Source organism: Chiloscyllium punctatum, chromosome 10 (assembly GCF_047496795.1).
Source record: "Chiloscyllium punctatum isolate Juve2018m chromosome 10, sChiPun1.3, whole genome shotgun sequence".
Classification (NCBI taxonomy): Eukaryota; Metazoa; Chordata; class Chondrichthyes; order Orectolobiformes; family Hemiscylliidae; genus Chiloscyllium; species Chiloscyllium punctatum.
The window spans coordinates 37,195,899-37,210,943 of NC_092748.1; the positions used below are offsets into that span (position 1 = coordinate 37,195,899).

Below are 15,045 nucleotides of genomic sequence, written 5' to 3' on the forward strand. Positions count from 1 at the left end.
CTCCCACCCAGGACATTTGTGCCCCTCCAATTCAGGTGCAACCCGTCCTTCATGTACAGGTCCCACCTTCCCCAGAAGGCATCCCAGTGGTCTAAATATCTAAAGTCCTGCCTCCTGCATCAGCTGTACTTGCTGCCTGTTCCTCACCTCACTATTGTGGCACCGGTAGCAAACTTGAGAACACTACTCGTCCCGCTCTTCAACTTCCAACCTAGCTCTCTGTAGTCACCTTTCAGATCGTCAGTCCCTTTCCTGGCTATATCATTGATGCCAATTTCTGGCTGCTCACCCTCCCTCTTCAGAATCCTATAAACCCGAATGGCGACATTCCGGATCCTGGCACTGAGGAGGCAACATACCTTCTGGGAGTTCCATTCCTGATCACAAAATGTCCTGTCAATCCGTCTAACTATTGAGTCCCCTATCACTAGCACTTTTCTATTCTCTCCCCTTCCCTTCTGAGCCTCAGTGCCAGGCTTAGTGCCAGAGACCTGACAACTATGGCTTTCCCCTGGTAAGCGGTCCCCACCAGCAGAATCCAAAAGGTATACTTATTGCTGAGGGCAATGGCCATCCTCACAACAGATATGTGCACTCACAGGGTGAGTGGAGTAATCTTTCTTTTCACCCTGAGGGAGCAGATTCTCTTTTTGCATTGTGAGGCCCTTTCAAGTTGAATAGCATTAAACGGACACAGTCAAGTTTAGATGAAAGGTATCCGTTATCACATAACTCTGTATGTGAACCTCATATACTGACATACTATGTTGACTAAAAATCCTGGCCGCAAGCGTTCTTGACCATAACGTTCAACATGACTCATTAATCCTACAAATGGCTGTGTAGCTTAAATAATGTCAAGCGAGCTATAAGGATTTATGTTGGTTGCAAAAGTTGCAAGGACCTTTCCATAGCTACATATCCTGCACAAGGTATATTGTAGTTTAAAGCATCTATATATGGATTGTTGCCTTGTTTGGGTATTAGATTAGTTCAGGATGGTGGGAGAGGTTTTCATTATTGCTTCCAGACATATACTGTACTTGTGTCAGAAAGTTTGAGAGCACATATCTCTCTGATTCAGTTCACCAATATGCAAGGTTCATGTAGAAGCATTTCATTATCCTCCTTATCGGAGGCCTGCATGATCCAATATTCTCAGTACACTATTCAAACGTTGTTTGTGTGTGCTGCAACTGCTGAATAATCATGAAACTGAGGGGCTGCTTTGTTTCTGGTATTGCCCACTAGGCTCATTGGAACTGTCTCGAATGGATCCAGGCACAGAATTGGTGGTTGTCTCTATGTGCTTCACTAAGAATTTCCACAAAAGTGGATAAGAAACTTCTATCTGAACGACCAGGAACATCATCAATTTCATTGGATACAGAACAGCCTCCTAAAGTGGAGTTCCCAGCCAAAGGTGCTCTCATGATTTGGTGAAGATTTTTTCCATGGAATGTCAAGCAGTTGAGAAATGGGTGGTGTTTGTATATTCTGTTTAGAGTTTCTGCTCAATGGATCGTTCATGTCATGATGCCGAGCATATCTGGAGTGCAACACCTTCTTCCACTGGAGCTGTGCACCACAAGATGTCTTCTCCGCATCAAATTCCCATGCAGGTTATGTTTGGGAGCTCGTTGCAGTACCTTTCAGATAAAGTAACCCTTGGATTGTTTGCTCCAAATAGCTGGAGAGAGCACCAAACCTGTATGATGGTCAATGAGATTCTGAAAGCTTCGGCATTATATGAAGACAATGAGGATGTTCTTCAGAACAAACAGCACCTTCATTATTCTACAGCTGAAGCAATGTCAGCCAAAGGCATGCAACAGAATTTCTTTGTAAATCTCTTCCAAGAGAAAGGAATTGCATGAATTTTTTTTTTATAACTGTCAATATTTTGAGGCCAAAGAGGAAAGCATCTTAATGTGTATCTTACTGCTTTGATCTTTTTATGCTATTACAGTTATTTAATAAAAGTTAACATTACAAACTTATGGAAGTCTTCACAGCATCGTACATTCCCTCATTCAATCATGACAAATATTCATGGTAGTATAAAGGCAATGAAAAGGAAGGTTGTCATTTGGACAGAGTTAGAATATTGTATAGTGCTAAAGATGACTCACTTCTTTCTCTAAGTCCATTCTTTATAGATGCAATTAAAATGACGATCACTCATAAGAGCTGATGACAAAATGAACATATAATTACTAATGTAATGAAGATTCTCCCATGCCATCGATTTGCCCTCAGAAGGTCTTCCTCCTTCATCCCATTACGTCTAGCTGCACTTAAGGATTCTGGAGTACATGGAGACTGTCCTACAGTGCAGGCTATTTGTCTTTGAGTTTTTGAATGGGCAACCCCAGGGTCTTTGTGGCTAAGGGGCCTTGACATGTTGAGGGCACTTGCATAGATGCAAGTTCACATTCCTCACTTTGAACTCGCAACGAGTGAGGATTATGAGCAGGCTGGAGTTGGAGGGCTATGCACCTCTGGAATGGCCTTCAAGTAGACCTTTTGGGATCTGTTAAGTGGTTCCTCTCTGGTTGCTGCTGCCTGGCACCAACCTCTCATTGTGAGAAAGGAAACTTGGAGTATGGTAAAGTTCCCTTGTCCCCTTGTTGCTTTGCTGTTGGTGTTGAGTGCTTGTGACTGGAGTGATACAGTGCAGATTGAAGATGGAATGTGCTCAACCTGGGTCTCCAAGACAGCAAGCAATCTGCCTGTAAACATATTCAGAGGCTTATATGCTCTATGCGACACCAGAGAGGGTATTGGTTGACTTTTCCAATGTTCGACTCAGTTATCTGACAAACCTGCCTGTTGTTCTTGTTTGCTTGTATATTTTAGTGTGTTACCTGGGGATCAATAGATGCCTGATTTCCAACATCCCTCCAGTTGCGAAGGATCTCGGGTGTTTCATCCTTGGCCAGGCTGGAGTTGTGGCAGTGATGTGCTCACCAGAAGGTGACATCCACTTCAGCTGAGTTGTCAGTATCTGAGTTGGTGGAGGAGTTTGAAGGGAGAAACCTTGCTGGTGCTTCCTCTGAAAGATCTGTGGCTTCTTCCTCAAGCAATGGAGGAGGAAATGATATTCTGAGGGGCTGGTTACTTCATGGCAGCTACCATGCTGCAGGCACCAGTGTCTCCTGCAGACGAGATAAAGAGTTGTGAAGTGGGTTTGAAGCTTGAGCATTTTAAGAATACGTTGACAGTAATGGAAGAGCAACATGGTACATGACAATTGATCTCACTTAAGGCAAGGGCATGTAAGTCTCTGCATCACCACATGAGTGACTAAGGTTCTCTGCCATTAGAAAATGATTCTCTCCTTGAGGAGAGTGCATATAAAAATGGCTTCACCCAGCTCCCTGTCTTGGCTCATTCCAACCTATTTTGGAATGATTTCTTTTGGAATATGACAAGGCAAGTGATTAAACTCAGCTGGCACAGTGGTTAGCAGTGGGGGAGGAAAAATAGTGATGTGTTCCAAGTGAGTAAGTAGGAGGTGCTGACATCATGCAGAGTTAAGAGTAATTTTTTGGAGGGGGTGTGTAATCTTGGTATCAAAACATTTTGAATTATGTTGCAATTACAATGCTCAGAAAGTGAAAAGACAGATTTTGTCACCCGTACTCAATAATTGGAAATCAGTTTATAGAATTCACAGAATTCATAATTTTATAGTGCTTAAGGTAAATACAAAAATCACTTATGTCTTTGAGCTTGTTTGCTCATTTTTTAAATTTATTTTTCATCATACGATAAGGAGGAGCCACTTAGTTGGTAAGGCAGCTATCGTGTAATTCAAAATAATGCCAACTGCATGGCATGTAATCATAGTCAGGCTGAAATCAACTTTGGGCTTGCTTTGTTGCCCTGTCCTGTAGTAAAATCATGGCATAGACCTTAGTTTGGTGACCATGGTGTACTCAAGGGTGTTAGCTAGAGACATTGTCAAAAAAATTACGTCTGATTCATATAAGCCACAGATGGAATATGGATGTCATGTTGAGATTGTACAGGATGTTGGTGAGGTCTCTTCTGGAGTATTGGTTGCTGTTCTGGTTTCCCTATTATAGGAAGGATATTATTAAGCTGGAGAGCATTCAGAAAAGATTTATCAGAATGTTTCTGGGAACGGAAGGTTTGAGATATAAAAATAGACTGAAAACTTTGGCACTTTTTTCTCTGAAGCATAAGAGGTTTAGGGTGACCTTATTCAGGTTTGTAAAATCATGAAGGCTATAGAAAAGGTGAATGGTAAGGGTCTTTTCCCTGGAGTTGTGGAGTTCAAAACTAGGGGTCATATTTTTAAGGTGAGAGGAAAAAGATTTAATAGGTATATGAGGGCAACTTTTCTACACAGAGAGTGGCTCATGTGTGGAATGAACTGCCAGAGAAATTGGTGGATGCCGGCACAGTTATGACATTTAAAAGATATTTGGATAAGTACATGAATAGGAAAGGTTTGCAGATATATGGGCCACGCACAGGCAAGTGCGACGAGTTTAGTTTGGGAACATGGTCAATGTGGACTGGTTGAACTGAAGGGTCTGTTTCCATGCTGTATGACTCTATGATCATGACAACTTTTTAACTGGCTGTCTCAAGTGCTTTTTCAATGCTTCATGGCAGAATATTGGCCATGATTATTGAAATTACGTAATTAATTAATTTAAAAATCACCCAAAAACAGGTTAAAGTTCCAACAGTTCATTTGGAAGTACTAACTTTCAGAGTGCTGCTCCATCAGGTACCGAGTGGGGCAGGATCATAAGGCACAGAATTTATCGGAAAAGATTACAGTGTCTTGAAGTTAAAAGAATATATTGAACAAACCTAGATTGCTGTTAAGTCTTTCATCTTTTAAAATGGGTTGCAGATTTGATTCATCAATATGTAAATCCCAGGACTTCTTTTAAGTCACATTCTCGAGATAACTTAAGGTTTTATAAAAAAAGGTGACATCTCAGCTCAAACAATGTATTGAAGGTGTGATGTTAGAGTCTATCTGTATCCCAATCTTGAGTCAGACTGGTTCCATTTCCAAAATAGGAATTTATAAAATGTTATATGGATTGTCTGCCTGCAGGTTGTGTGCTTTTTGAGCAAAAATAGAATTTATCTGCAAATACAATTCTGTAAATACAAATTCACCCCATAGACCTGAATTGGAAGGGGACTAATATACTGGCAGGGAGATTTGCTAGAGCTGCTCAGCAGAATTTAAACTAGTAAGGTGAGGGGAGTGGGGAACCCAGGGAGACAGTGACTGAGACTGGTATGGTTGAGAAAAGAAGTGAGCCAAACAGTTGAGGCAGGCAGGGACAAAGCAGAGAACAAGGTCGGACTGATGAATTAAACTGCATTTATTTCAATGCAAGAGACCTAACAGGGAAGGCAGATGAACTCAGGGCATGGTTAGGAACATGGGATTGGAATATCATAGCAATTACAGAAATGTGGCTCAAGGATGAATAGGACTGTCAGCTAATGTTCCAGGATACAAATGCAACAGGAACGACAGAAAGGGAGGCAAGAGATGGGGAAATGGTGGTTTTGTTAAGGGATAGCATTACAGCTGTACTGAGGGAGGGTATTCCGGAAATATATCCAGGGAAGTTACTTGGGTGGAACTGAGAAATAAGAAAACGATGATCACCTTATTGGGATTGTATTATAGACCCCCTAATAGTCAGAGGGAAATTGAGAATCAAATTTGTAAGGAGATGTCAGTTATCTGTAAGAATAATAGGGTGGTTATGGTAGGGAATTTTAACTTTCCAAACATAGACTGGGACTGCCATAGTACTAAAGTTGTGTTTAGGCAGGGCAGGTGACTGAGTTGTCAGTGGGAGAGCGCTTTGGGGCCAGCGACCATAGTTCTATTAGTTTTTAAATAGTGATGGAAAAGGATAGACCAGATCTGAAAGTTGAAGTTCTAAATTGGGGGAAGCCAATTTTGACGGTAAGAACTTTGAAAAGCTGACTGGGGACAGATGTGTGAAGGTAAAGGGACGGCTGAAAAATGAGAAGCCTTCAGAAGTGAGATAACGAGATTCAGGAGACAGTATATTCCTGTCAGGGTGAAAGGAAAGCCTGGTAGGTGCAGGGAATGCTGGATGGCGAGAGAAATTGAGGTTTTGGTTAAGAAAAAGAAGGAAGCATAGGATAGATCAAGTGAATCCTGAGTAAAGTATAAAGACAGTAGGAGTATACTTAAGAGGGAAATCAGGAAGACAAAAGGGGACATGAGATTGCTTTGGCAAATAAGAGTTAAGGAGAATCCAAATGGTTTTTACAAATTCATTAAGGACAAAGGGTAACCAGGGAGATAATAGGGCCCCTTAAAGATCAACAAGGTGGCCTTTGTGTAGAGCTGCAGGAGATGGGGGGGATATTAAACGAGTATATTCCATCATTATTTACTGTGGAAAAGGACATGGAAGATATAGAATTGAGGGAAATAGATGGTGACATCTTGAAAAGTGTCCAAATTAAAGACGAGGAAGTCCAGAATGTCTTGAAACACATGAAAGTGGATAAATCCCCAAGACCTGATCAGGTGTACCCTAGAACTGTGGGAAGCTACGGAAGTGATTGCTGGGCCTCTTACTGAGATATTTATGTCATCGATAGTCACAGGTAAGATGTTGGAAGACTAGAGGTTGGCTAACGTGCTGCTACTATTTATGAAAGGTGGTAAGGACAAAGCAGGGAACTATAGACGGATGAGCCAGACATCAGTGGTGGGCAGGTTGTTGGAGGGAATCCTGAGGGACAGGAGGTAGATGTAATTGGAAAGGCAAGGACTGATTTGGGATAGTCAGAATAGCGTTATGCATGGGAAATCATGTTTAACAAACTTGATTGAGATTTTTAAAGAAGTAACAAAGAGGATTGATGAGGGTAGAGTGGTAGACGTGATCTGTATGGACTTCAGTAGGGCGTTCGACAATGTTTCCCATGGGAGTCTGGTTCGCAAGGTTAGACCTCATGGATTACAGGGAGAACTAGCCATTTGGATACAGAACTGGCTCAAAGGTAGAAGACAGAGGGTGGTGGTGGACGGTTGTTTTTCAGACTGGAGGCCTGTGACCAGTGGAGTGCCACAATGATCAGTCCACTACTTTATGTCATTTATATAATGATTTAGATGTGAGCATAAGAGATACAGTTAGTAAGTTTGCAGATGATACCAAAATTGGAGGTGTAGTGGACAGAGAAGAAGGTTACCTCAGATTACAACAGGATTTTGATCAGATGGGTCATTAGGCTGAGGAGTGGCAGATGGAGTTTATATTAGATAAATGCAAGATGCTTCTTTTTGGGAAAGCAAATCTTGGCAGGACTTATGCACTTAATGGTAAGGTCCTATGGAGTGTTGCTGAACAAAGAGACCTTGGAGTGCAGGTTCATAGCTCCTTGAAAGTGGAGTCACGGTAGATAGGATTGTGACGAAATCGTTTGACATGCTTTTCTTTATTGGTCAGAGTATTGAGTACAGGAGTTAGGAGATCATGTTATGACTGTAGAGGACATTGGTTAGGCCACTTTTGAATATTGCATGCAGTTCTGGTTTCCTTCCTATCAAAAGGATGTTGTGAAATTTGAAAGGGTTGAGAAAAGATTTACTAGGATGTTGCCAGGGTTGGAGGATTTGAGCTATAGGGAGAGGTTGAATAGGCTGGGGTTGTTTTCCCTGGAGCATCGGAGGCTGAGGGGTGACCTTATGGAGGTTTATAAAGTCATGAGGGGCATGGATAGGATAAATAGACAAAGTCATTTCCCTGGGTGATGGTGTCCAGAACTGGAGGGCGTAGGTTTAGAGTGAGAGGGGAAAGACATAAAAGAGACCTCAGGGGCAACTATTTCACACAGAGGGTGGTGCATCTGTGGAATAGGCTGTCAGAGGAAATGGTGGATACTAGCACAATTGCAACATTTAAAACACATCTGGATGGATATATGAATAGGAAGGCTTTAGAGGGATAATGTGCGCTGGCAAATGGGACTAGATTGGGTTGGAATGTCTGATTGGCATGGACGAGTTGGACCAAAGGGTCTGTTTCTGCACTGTACATCTCTATCACTCTGGGACCTATATGTGTGCGTGCATGTGAGGGTGCGAGAGACGTAGAGAGTGTGTGTGAGAGTGCACATGATGAAGTGTGTCTGTACGTGAGTGTGTGTGTGTGCGCGCACGTGCATGAGAGTGTGTTTGCATGTGTGCATACTTGGTAGAGTGTGTACGTGAATGTGACAGAGTATAAGCCTGTGAGATGACAGTATAAGCCTGTGAGATGGTGTGTGCATGGGTGTGACTGTTGGGGGTATATGTGTGTGTGAGAGAGGGTCTGCGTGACTCTGTGATTATATAGAGTGTGTATATGTGTGCTTGTCTGTGTATGAGAGAGTGTATAGTGTAGTGGGGTTACCTGTAGTGCGACATAGATGGTACCCTTCATTACCCAGTACTTCCTGAGAGAGGAGAAACTATGCCATGTTCTTTGCAGCCTGCAACACATTATCAGTGAGGATGAGCACCTTGCCTACACCTCCACTTCTCGCCTTTAAACAACTGCCAAATCATAAACAGGCCATTGTTCACAGCAAACTGCCCAGCCTTCAGAACAACATCGACCATCACATTATGCCACCCTGTCATGGCAACCACTACAAGACATATCAGAGTGTCGACATGGATACCACCATTACACTTGGGGATGCCAGCACCATGTATATGGCGGATACTCATATGACTTGGCCAACATTGTCAATCTCATATGTTGCAGTCCAGGGTGCCCTGAGGCATGGTATATTGGCGAGACCGAGCAGACACTATGACAACGAATGAATGGACCCCATGCACAAACGGCAGATAGGGATATTCCCTCCCAGGGAACACTTCAGCGGTCAGGGCCATTTGGTCTCGGATCCTCCAAGGCGGACTTTGGGATATGCAATAATGCAGAGTGGCTGAACAGAGGCTGCTAGCTAATTACTTTACCCATGAGGATGGCCTCAAGCAGGATCTTGGGTTCATGTCACTCTACAGGTGACCCCACTGCACTATACAGTTCACACACACGTACACACGCTCTTACATATTCACACTCACGCAGACCCTTTCTCATACACACACACTCCCTCAGATGCACACGTACAGCCCCCACACTCAAACCTATGCACACACCCTCTCAAAGGCTTATATTCTGTCATGCACGCACACACTACCAAGCACGCACACAAGCAACACACATTTACATGCACTCACATGCATACACTCACACTATCTCTCTCTGGCTCGCTCTATCCCTTGCTCCCTCACATGCGTGCGCATGCGCGCACACACACACGTCTATGGGGTGAATTTGCATTTGCAGAATTGTATTTGCAGATATACTCTATTTTTGCTCAAAAAACACACAACTTGCAGGCAGTCAATCCATATATTATTTTATAAATTTCTAGTTTGGAAATGGAACCAGTCTGACTCAAGATTGGGATATAGACAGACTCTAACCTCACACCTTTAATACATTGTCTGAGCTGTGATGTTACCATTTTTATAAAACTTAAGTTATCTTGAGAATGTGGCTTAGAGTCATGGAGATGTACAGCACGGAAACAGACTCGTTTGGTCCAACGTGTCCATGCCAACCAGATATCCCAACCCAGTCTAATCCTACCTGTTTGCACCCGGCCCATATCCCTCTAAACCCTTCCTATTCATAATTTTAACTTTGTAAATAATTAAAATGTTTTGCATCACTGTCACATCAATATGATCTTTTCTAACCCATGTGTATGTCTTATTTTCACTAAATTTTAATTTCTCTGTATATGGTAACTTTCTGTCCATACTTTCTTTTAGGTATGGGTTTATTACCTTTGAAACCCAGGAAGATGCTCAAAAGATCTTACAGGAGGTGAGGAGCCAAAATTTTCAATTTACAAAATCTCTTTAAGTTAAGATTGCTGTCTTTGTTTAATTGTTATCTACAAATTCCAGTTTTGTCTTAATAAAACTTCACTAAGGAGAGCAGGAGTGTCTTTCTACAAATATCTTTAAGCGATGTAAAACAATTAATTACTTCATTTGTACATAATTTTATCTTTCTAGATCAAGTGTGTTTTCACTCACTTTTCCTTTCCCAATATTTCCCAAAAATAAAGCCTTAACATAAGTGGAGAAGTAGTGTCTTTATGCAAGGAAGCAAAGTTAGTGATTGAATACTTTGCCAAAATGGATAGTGACAAATTCATGCAAATGAGGAGGTAGTTGAGGTGCTTCTTGGTACTTTATTGAAATTAACCTTCAGAACCATTCTTAAGATAGATTAATGGACCTGAAATGTTAACTCTGTTTACTGTCCACAGATGTTGCTAAACCTGCTGAGTTTCTCCAGCATTTTCTGTTTTTGTACCAAACTATATTAGTCCCATTTATCTGGACTTGGTCGATGCCTACTATATGCTGTGATATTAAGTACTCATCCAGACGCTTCATAAATATTGTGAGTATCTGCCTCCACCACTTCTCAGGCAGTGCATTTCATATTTTTACTTATCTCTGGGTTAAAAAAAAAACTCATATCCTCTAGATTAGTTACTTCTCACTTTTTAAACATATGTCATCTGGTCTTATACACAGTTTGCCATGGTTCTCATAATCAACCTTATCAGTGCTTCTCATATTTTATATACCTCAATCGGATTCCCCCTTTTCCTTCTCTGCTACAAGGAAAACATATCCAGCCTATCAAGTCTTCCCTTATAACTAAGACTTTGCACCCCAAGTAGCATCCTGGCAGACAATTTGTGGGGTCTTTTTTATGGACTAAGAATAGGCACATTAGGTCTTTGGAATATATTTTCCTTCACTGTCCTTGAAAGGTTTACCTCAAAATGGACAGCAAGCATAAGAGAACTTTAGACTTTTATCTTCTCTGTGTCCATCCCTATGAAAATTTCTGACTCATGCTGAATTATTGGTATCATAGTATCATTTCCCAGTCATTCTTCTGTTAAAAAAGCACCTTTGACATCTGCAGAAATTTATCTCTTCTGAGGTTCTGGAGTAGAAACCAAGAGTTGTGTATCTTGGAGCTTGTGCTAAGAGGGAGTATCAAGGCTTTAGCATTCCCTTTGCTTGGAGTTGCTCCAGTATGTGTTCGTGGGAAGGAAAGCCACTTGTGGCTAGAAGGGAGACCTCATTAGAAGTTTGAAAAATACAAGGGATTGGTGCTAGTCTGTGGTGCATAAAAGCATGAAATGCAAGCTGTGACTCATTTTACTGTTTGCAAGCTGGGGCAGGTGTATTACAGGAGACTTGCTAGGAATAATTTAACAATTAATGGGCACTTATGGTACTCTTGTAACAAAGTGGTAGTGCTGCTACCTCTGAACTAGAAGGCCTGATTTTAGATCCCACCTGCCCTAGGGGTATGTGATATAATTCTGAACAGGGTGATTATAAAATATCTACATGGGTTGGCCAGTTGATGCACAGTAGTAATGTCCCTACCTCTGACCCAGGATGTCCAGTTCAAGTCTCACCTGCTCAGGATGTATGTCATAAAATGGCTGAACAGGTTGATTAAAAATATCAATAAACTAATTTTTGTGAGATGGTGGTAGCATCACTGGGTTGTTAAGTCGATGAAACCTACAGTGGGTCATACCCCACCACAATAGTTCAATATCCATTCTTAGTGAGGGTGACCGTGAAGCTACTGTTGGTTATTGTGATTGAATTATGGAAGAATGGTGGTGTAGTGGTAATATCACTGGGCCAGTAATCTACAGGCCCAGGCTAATGCTTTAGGGTCACGGATTCAAGTTCCACCTCCAGTAAATAGTGGAACTACCACAGAAAGCTAAAACACATTCTAAATAAACTGAGGTTAACCAGTGGTTAGTTGTTTAAACCAACTCTCAAGAGAACGGGTGTTCCTTTGGCTCTAATTACCTCATTAGATAATAGATTTTCATCAGTAAACTTTTTGACACTTTGGAGTTAATATGTATGTGGAAGTTGAATACTTACGGAAGACTTTAAATCTCATTGCAGCTGTAGTTTGAATTATTAGAAATGGCACGGTGGCTCAGTGGTTAGCACTGCTGCCTCACAGCAACAGGGACCCGTGTTCAATTCCCACTTTGGGCAACTGTCTGTGTGGAGTTTTCACATTCTCCCCGTGTCTGTGTGGGTTTCCTCCCACAGTCCAAAGACGTGCATGTTAGGTGAATTGGCCATGCTAAAATTGCCTGTAGTGTTAGGTGCATTTGTCAGGGGTGAATATGGGGGAATGGGTTTGGGTAGGTTGCTGTTCGGAGGGTTGGTGTGGACTGGTTAGGCCAAAGGGCCTTTTTCCACTCTGTAGGTAATCTAATCCAAATAAAATATTGGACTGTTGGAAATCTGATATGATAACATACTCTGCTGAAAATACTCACAACGTTAGGCAGCATCTTTCTAAAAAGGGCGGCACGGTGGCACAGTAGTTAGCACTGCTGCCTCACAGAGCCAGAGACCTGGGTTCAATTCCCGCCTCAGGCGACTGACTGTGTGGAGTTTGCACATTCTCCCCGTGTCTGCGTGGGTTTCCTCCGGGTGCTCCGGTTTCCTCCCACAGTCCAAAGATGTGCAGGTCAGGTGAATTGGCCATGCTAAATTGTCCATAGTGTTAGGTAAGGGGTAAATGTAGGGGTATGGGTGGGTTGCGCTTCGGCGGGGCGGTGTGGACTTGTTGGGCCGAAGGGCCTGTTTCCACACTGTAAGTAATCTAATCTAATTTTAAATCTAATTCACCCTCTGCATTCCAGTATATTCTACCCTCAAGATCTTTTTTCTGTTGAGCATAGTTTTGAATTGTAACACTATTGCTGCTTTAAATTTCATTCTTTATAGTCAATCTCTGCAGCTTCATTTAGTCAAGAGTTATTGATTCAGAAGGATAGGCTTGCTCTGTCAAAGCTGACTTAAATACATGTGTCTCCAGTGGCTTTTAACTACTGCCAGATACTTTTTAAATCAGAATTGTTGTTTGGGTGATGAAGTATTTTACAGAAAGTTTAGTTTCTTCAAAGATAAGAGATGATTACAACATTAACATACAGGAGAAAGTGAGGACTGCAGATGCTGGAGATCAGAGCTTAAAAGTGTGTTGCTGGAAAAGCGCAGCAGGTCAGGCAGCTTCAAAGAAGAAGGAAAATCGACGTTTCGGGCATAAGCCCTTCTTCAGGAATGAGGAGGGTGTGCCAGCTGGCTTAGATAAAAGGTAGGGAGGAGGGACTTGGGGGAGGGGCGTTGGGAATGCGATAGGTGGAAGGAGGTTAAAGTGAGGGTGATAGGCCGGAGAGGGGGTGGGGGCGGAGAGGTCAGGAAGAAGATTGCAGGTCAAGAAGGCGGTGCTGATTCTGAGGGCTGGGAAGAAAAAAGTCGCTCTTCCTCCAGGCGTCGTGTTGCCATGGTCTGGCGATGGAGGAGGCCAAGGACCTCAAATTTACCTGGACTGTCTCAGACTCCTCCCTCCCCTTCCTAGACCTCTCCATTTCTGTCTCGGATGACCAACTTAACACAGACATATACTATAAACCGACTGACTCCCGCAGCTACCTAGATTACACCTCTTCCCACCCTGCCCCCTGTAAAAACGCCATCCCATATTCCCAATTCCTTCGCCTTCACTGCATCTGCTCCCAGGAGGACCAATTCCAATACCGAACAACCCAGATGGCCTCCTTCTGCAAAGACCACAATTTCCCCTCAGACGTGGTTGTTGATGCTCTCCACTGCATCTCCTCCACTTCCTGCTCCTCCGCCCTTGAACCCCGCCCCTCCAATAGCCACCAGGACAGAACCCCACCACTCCTCACCTACCACCCCAGCAACCTCCAGATACATCGGATCATCCTTCGTCATTTCCGCCATCTCCAAACAGACCCCACCACCAAGAATATATTTCCCTCCCCACCCCTATCAACGTTCCGGAAAGACCACTCCCTCCGCGACTCCCTTGTCAGATCCACACCCCCCACCAACCCAACCTCCACTCCCGGCACCTTCCACTGCAACCGCAAGAAATGCAAAACCTGCATCCAAACCTCCCCCCTCACAACCCTCCAAGGCCCCAAGGGATCCTTCAATATCCATCAGAAATTCACCTGCACCTCCACACACATCATTTACTGCATCCACTGCACCCGATGTGGCCTCCTATACATTGGGGAGACAGGCCGCCTACTTGTGGAACATTTCAGAGAACACCTCTGGGACACCCGCACCAACCAACCCAACCACCCCGTGGCTGAACACTTTAACTCCCCGTCCCACTCCGCCAAGGACATGTAGGTTCTTGGCCTCCTCCATCGCCAGACCATGGCAACACGACGCCTGGAGGAAGATCGACTAATCTTCCACCTAGGAACCCTCCAGCCGCAGGGGATGAATGCGGATTTCTCCAGCTTCCTCATTTCCCCTCCCCCCCACCTTTTCTCAGTCCCAACCCTCAGACTCAGCACCGCCTTCTTGACTTGCAATCTTCTTCCCGTCCTCTCCGCTCCCACCCCCTCTCCGGCCTATCACCCTCACCTTAACCTCCTTTCACCTATCGCATTCCCAACGCCCCTCCCCCAAGTCCCTCCTCCCTACCTTTTATTTAGCCTGCTTGGCACATCCTCCTCATTCCTGAAGAAGGGCTTATGCCCGAAACGTTGATTCTCCTTCTCCTTTGATACTGCCTGACCTGCTGCGCTTTTCCAGCAATACATTTTTAAATTTTAACATACAGTGTTCCTTACTTTGCTAGAGCATTTATTATAAAAACAATGTTGTGTCAAGTGCTAGAAGATTGCAGCGGTCAGTTCCTGAAAAGTCTTTATTGCAGCTAAACTTCAAATCTTTTCTCTGGTGGAATGACAGTGGTGCATCCCAATTACTGGGATATTCTTAAATATTTGTGATGTGGCCAAACAGGTTGATTATCAATCAACAAATCCTACAACTAATCCTTTGGCTATTAGAAG

General features: G+C 43.2%; 1 protein-coding gene across 1 annotated transcript in view; it reads left to right on the top strand.

Annotated features, from left to right (window-relative positions):
* Positions 1-15,045, top strand: part of LOC140482045 (protein boule-like) — a 162,193-nt gene that overhangs the window by 39,571 nt on the left and 107,577 nt on the right. The window contains exon 4 of the mRNA XM_072578932.1: positions 9,890-9,944. Coding sequence (XP_072435033.1) covers positions 9,890-9,944 — 55 coding nt within the window. The remainder of the gene's footprint in view (positions 1-9,889; positions 9,945-15,045) is intronic.